Source organism: Salvelinus sp. IW2-2015, linkage group LG14 (genome assembly GCF_002910315.2).
Source record: "Salvelinus sp. IW2-2015 linkage group LG14, ASM291031v2, whole genome shotgun sequence".
Taxonomy (NCBI): domain Eukaryota; kingdom Metazoa; phylum Chordata; class Actinopteri; order Salmoniformes; family Salmonidae; genus Salvelinus; species Salvelinus sp. IW2-2015.
In genome coordinates, this window is record NC_036854.1 from 20,989,872 (window position 1) to 20,995,924 (window position 6,053).

Consider the following 6,053-nt stretch of genomic DNA (forward strand, 5'->3'; position numbering starts at 1 on the left):
GCTGCGTGTGAGCAGGTGTCTATGTCAGCTACGGCCTGTGCCTTCCTGAAGCGACCTGCAGTCTGTGGTCGCGTCTCCTGTCGTTCCTCTCTACTTACGAGAGGATTTCAGTTTCCTGTTTTGGATTTACCTTTGATATATCCAGGAGAATCATTGTTTGTTTGATACTGGAATAAAGACTCTGTTTCTATTACGTCGCTTTTGGGTCCTCATTCACCTGCATAACAACATTACTCATCTCATATGTATATACTGTATTCTACACCATCTACTGCATCTTGCCTATGCCGCACGCCATTGCTCATCCATATATTTATATGTACATATTCTTATCCATCCCTTTACATTTGTGTGTATTTGTGTGTATAAGGTAGTTGTTTTATTTTATTTTGATTTGATTTGAGATAATGCCAAGAGTGTGTAGAGCTGTCATCAAGGCAAAGGGTGGCTACTTTGAAGAATCTCTTGACTTTATTTTAGGAAATACTTTCTAACACTTATTTTTCTTAGAACTGCATTGCTGGTTAAGGGCTTGTAAGCGAGCATTTCACTGTAAGGTCTATCTATACCGGTTGTATTTGGCTCATGTGACAAATAACATTTGATTTGATTTTTGATACAGAGACTGGTAGAAACGGGACTGCAGCAGAGCACACAGTAGCAGGCTGCTAAGTGTCCTTAACACAGAGCTTTGGTGAGTAGGAAGGCTGCAGTAATGTGGTGTATCCTTGTACACAACCAAAGAAGACATGACTATTTCTATATAATGTGTGGTTTTCATTTGTACAAAATTGAACAAATAATAAAAGACTCCAAATAAAGTGTTTCTGAATGTTTTCTTTTCTGCCTCATCAGTGTCACAAAGATCAATGTTGGCCCTTTGTAAATTAACCCTGTTTTTTTGGACATTGACTTTGCTGACAAGACAATGGATGATAGTTTTATAGTTTACAGACGAGCTGAAGTCATGCTAGTTCAAAGTCCTGGGGGAAAAGACTGCTAAAACAGTGATTTTCATTTATGTAAGACTGTACATTCTATTTCAAACATAACTCAAACTGAATGGAAGAAAGGGAATGCTTTTTTCTTACAGTTTTCTAACATTGTTGCAGACATAACTAACTTTGACTTTCATAAATGGTATCAATCCAAGCAAAACATTTTATAATGACTTTCAGGGAACTTGTTATCCACCTTTGGAAATAGCCTTCGCCACAATCATGTGATATTTATGCCAGGGCAAAAGACTGGACTGGTCATGTGACAGTAATCCAGGCTCCTTTAAAACAGGAGAGTCTGCAGAGATTCAGAATCAGAGAAGAACTGACAGACTACTGATTAACTGTCTGAGGATCTTCTACCACACAAACCATACAGGTAGATATGTTTTCTTCTGGTTTGTTATTTTAACTGGGTATTTCTCTAGATGCCAGTATTTGTGAGGTAGACTTGTATTGGTATGAAAGAACGAGCCATAGTTTATTTTCCAGAGCCTATCACTGAAAGAAGAGGGAGGGTTTTTGAATTGAATTGATTGTGCTATTATCAACTCTAGTATTTGCAATAGCGACACGTTAATGTTTTAAAGAGTGTTCATTTGACGTCAGAGGAATGATAGTTTAAACTGTAGTATCTGTCAAGTGTATTATTACTAATAAATACTGTGTATATTTGAACCAGCAATTTTGGGGTTTGGGTCCTGGATGCTGATTGAATGAAACAGCATTTTAGCCGTGTGTGTATATCAGACAATATACCTTGGGTATGAAGCAAAAAAACTTGTTTACTGTTCTATTGACGTTGGTAACCAGTGTATAATAGCAATAAGGGGGGTTTGTGGTATATGGCCAATATATCAAGGCTAAGTGTAACGATGTGCGCTGAGAATCGGGAAGCAAGTTCAGGGAGTGTTTTAATAAAATAAACAATCACCACAAACACACTGACATGAAAACAGAGATAATAACACCTGAGGAAAGAACCAAGGGGAGGGACAGATATAGGGAAGATAATCAAGGAGGGGATGGAGTCCAGGTGAGTGTCATGAGGCGCAGGTGCGCAAGACGATGGTGACAGGTGTGCGGGATAATCAGCAGCCTGATGACCTAGAGGTCAGAGAGGGAGTATACGTGACACTAAGGGCTGTATCTAGTCGCTTATGATAGCAAAATGTGTAGAATTGCAGAACATTTGCTATAAAACTGCAACATTTTCTCTCACCCTCATGGGTGAACAAAAGCATGATGAGCTAAAAAACAGCATTTTTCTCTTTGCACCATGGCAAAATGTGTTGAAATGCAGTAAGCCTATTTATTTATTTTATTTTTTTCCCTTTTTTTTCTCCCCCCCAAAATAAAAATAGAGCCCCAAATGCGGTTGCCCTGCCCCCTTCAGTCCTTTTTGCTTAAACAGCCTGCAGTAAGGCCACTTATTTAAAGCTCTTGTTAATAAGTAACCATGGAACTCAAGGTACATTTTCACTCTCACTTCCACCTCTGCAGCTCTAGTGGTCTACTGGGAGGAGGCTGCCTTGTGACAGGTGCTGAGCTGCAACCTCAAACTCTATTCTTACACCCAGTAGACAAAGAGTAGCCTACATCACGGTTTGAAATACAAAAGTTAAGTCATGTTGTCTCCTGTCCACCTCCAGGATGTGTCGTCTGGCCCTCCTGTGTCTTCTCTCGGCCCTGTCTGTTAGCTGGGCTAAGCCCCGCCTCCCTCTACTGTCTCCTGAGATGGTTCAGTACATCAACAACGCAGACACCACATGGACGGTAAGTCCTACCAGGTCTTCCTGTTATAGCAGATGAGATAATGTTATAATTATAGATAGATAATAATCTAACTCATTCAAATATAATAAATAAACCCAGTCTATGCAAATGTTCTCTTTGAAATCTTTCCACCGATCTTCATCTCTCTCCATATTCTCTCACTCCTTTTTTTTTTTTTTACATCTCCCCAGGCTGGCCAGAACTTCCACAACGTTGACATCAGTTATGTGAAGAGTTTGTGTGGAACCCTGCTGAAGGGACCCAGGCTGCCAGAGCTGTGAGTGTGTGTGTTTGTCTGTATGGATTGACCAAAATGGACCCAATTCATACTGTTCTCATATTAATGCCACCCTACACATGCAGGCCAACGTAAGTTATAAAAGCCCAAGCTTGTTCCTCTTCTCCCTCCACAGGGTGCAGTCTGGGGACATGAGTCTGCCAGACAGCTTTGACGCACGGCTGCAGTGGCCCTACTGTCCCACCATCAAAGAGATCAGAGACCAGGGATCCTGTGGCTCCTGCTGGGTAAGACGGTGGATGGATGGAGAGGAATGGAGGAAAATATTAGGGAAAAAGAGGAGTAAGGAGGAGAATAGTAGCCTTTAAAAGGGGCCTAACCGCTGTGTTAGTGCGATAGGAGACGGCGATAGAGGAGAATAACTCTTCTAAAAGCTTAGTAGCTATGACTGAGTAGCTGCGCCTCCTAAACCTTCTCTCCCATGCATTTCCAACCCACAGGCCTTTGGGGCAGCTGAGGCCATCTCCGACAGGTATTGTATCCATAGCAATGGCAAGGTCTCCCTGGAGATCTCAGCTGAGGATCTGTTGTCATGCTGTGATGCCTGTGGCATGGGGTGAGTGTGTGTTTGGCTTTAAGTATAGCAGGTTTAGCTTATTCTCATTATATACTGAGTGTAAAAAACATTAAGGAAACCTCCCTAATATTGAGTTGCAGCCTCTCCTTTTGCCCTCAGCCTCAATTCGTTGGGGCATGTACTCTACAAGGTGTCGCAAGCATTCCACCGAGATGCTGGCCCATGTTGACTGCAATGCTTCCCAAGTTGTGTAAAGTTGGCCAGATGGCCATCAATAAGGGATCATAACTTTCACCTGTTCAGTCTGGCATGGAAAGAGTAGGTTTTCTTAATGTTTGTACACACAGTGTATATTACAGCCAATAGCAGTGTATGTGATAGCTCATGACACCATGACATTGTAAGCAAGCTCACATGGCCTGACTGAGGGGTGTGTGTGTGTAGGTGTATGGGGGGCTTCCCATCAGCTGCCTGGGACTACTGGGCTGAGTCTGGGCTGGTTACAGGGGGGCTCTACGGATCCAATATAGGTGAGTTCTGGATGGCACTGGCATTGTGAAACCTACAATATGGATGTAATATAAATGTCAGCAGTGGACTATATTGTTGGCTTTCTAGAGGATAAAATTACATCCTTAGTGACTGTGTGTCTCATACAGGCTGTAGACCTTACAGCATCGCTCCGTGTGAGCATCACGTGAACGGAACACGCCTCCCCTGCACAGGTGAGGGGGACACGCCTAAGTGTGTGTCCGAGTGCAATGCTGGATACACCCCCTCCTACAAGAAGGACAAACGCTTCGGTAAGAGACCTCACTGTGTACTAATGTTGAATATAACCTCAGACTTAAACAATGCTGTACGAGTGTATCTAAATTACTTCCAAGCTAAATCTGGTGTCACATTATCACGTTTGAAAGTATTTTGTCTTAAATATACTTCAATATCAAAAGAAAATGTAATTGCTCAAATATACTTAAGTATAAATGTTCCTTATATTAAGCAAACCAGATGGCAGCATTTTTTTTATTTAATTTCTTTTTACATGACAGCCTGGTGCACAGTCCAACACTCAGACATTATTTACAAATGAAGCATTTGTGTTAGTGAGTCTGCCAGATCAGAGGCAGTAGGGATAACCAAGGATGTTATCTTAATAAGTGTGTGAATTGGACCACTTTCCTCTCTTGCTAAGCATTCAAAATGTAACAAGTACTTTTGGGTGTCAGGGAACATGTATGGAGTAAAAAGTACATTATTTTCTTTAGGAATGTAGTAAAGTAAAAGTTGCCAAAAATATAAATAGTAATGCACATATACCCGCAAAAAACTACTTAAGTAGTACTTTAAAGTATTTTTTACTTAAGTACTTTACACCACTTCTCAACTGTGTACCTCCTCAGTGTGTTGACCACTCTGTCGCCCCCTGTAGGAAAGCAGACGTACAGCGTTCCCCCGAAGGAACAGCAGATCATGACTGAGCTCTATAAGAACGGCCCAGTGGAGGCAGCCTTCTCTGTCTATGAAGACTTCCTCCTTTACAAGACCGGTGAGACTTTTTTTTCTTCTCTCTCACACACATATCCACAGAGGCGCAAGCACAGACACACACACCCACTCACACACAGGCACACAAACTCCATAGACTATGCATGCACTCACAGATCTGACATGTTCTGACAGGTTGTACACTCCCAAGGGGTCACTTTATCTCTGTTCTATGTTGCCAGGTGTGTACCAGCATGTGACTGGACAGATGCTGGGGGGTCATGCCATCAAGATCCTGGGCTGGGGAAAGGAGAATAACACCCCCTACTGGCTGGTTGCCAACTCCTGGAACACAGACTGGGGTGACAATGGTGAGGGTGGCTAACAGCAGACACCATTGCATACCACTGTCACTTTGACTCAATATTCTTATTTTGCTTTGTATAGTTGGACATTTCAATATCTTCATGTGTAATACTGTTGGTGTGACATGCTGTATAATGAATGGTGTGCTATGATACCGTCGGCCTAATGTATGACTCATCTGTATTGGTTCTCTTTGAAGGGTTCTTCAAGATCCTGCGGGGAAAGGACGAGTGTGGCATCGAATCAGAGATAGTGGCGGGGATACCCCGGCTTTAAAGAGATATTTTAAGGCTGTGTTCAGAGGGTGCTCTCGATGGCCTATCCACCACCCTGCCTCCTAATTCAAAGCGAGGGTGTCCTGCATAATCCTCAGTATGGATGTCTGGGTTTCATAACTGATCCGTTTTAAATTGTAGATTCATTCTATGCTATTAGGGTTGGTTTCCCAGACTCAGTTTAAGCCTAGTCCTGGACTAAAGGCTATTTCAATGGAGATTATATATTTACGATGCTTTTGACTAGGCTTAATCTGTGTATGTGAAACCGGCCTTTTATGATTGTAATATTTAAAAGCTACTCATAAACTGCTTATGTTTTTGAATTCTGCTTT

General features: G+C 42.1%; 1 protein-coding gene across 1 annotated transcript; it reads left to right on the forward strand.

Moving 5' to 3' along the window:
• Positions 1 to 1,268: 1,268 nt before the first annotated feature.
• On the forward strand, positions 1,269 to 6,044 carry ctsbb (cathepsin Bb). Its single transcript, XM_023999711.2, has 10 exons — positions 1,269 to 1,377; positions 2,651 to 2,774; positions 2,966 to 3,051; positions 3,188 to 3,299; positions 3,513 to 3,628; positions 4,034 to 4,119; positions 4,249 to 4,392; positions 5,022 to 5,138; positions 5,320 to 5,448; positions 5,643 to 6,044. The coding sequence occupies exons 2-10, from the start codon at positions 2,652 to 2,654 to the stop codon at positions 5,717 to 5,719; spliced, it is 990 nt and encodes a 329-aa protein (XP_023855479.1). The 5' UTR covers positions 1,269 to 1,377; position 2,651; the 3' UTR covers positions 5,720 to 6,044.
• The last annotated feature ends 9 nt before the right edge of the window (positions 6,045 to 6,053 follow it).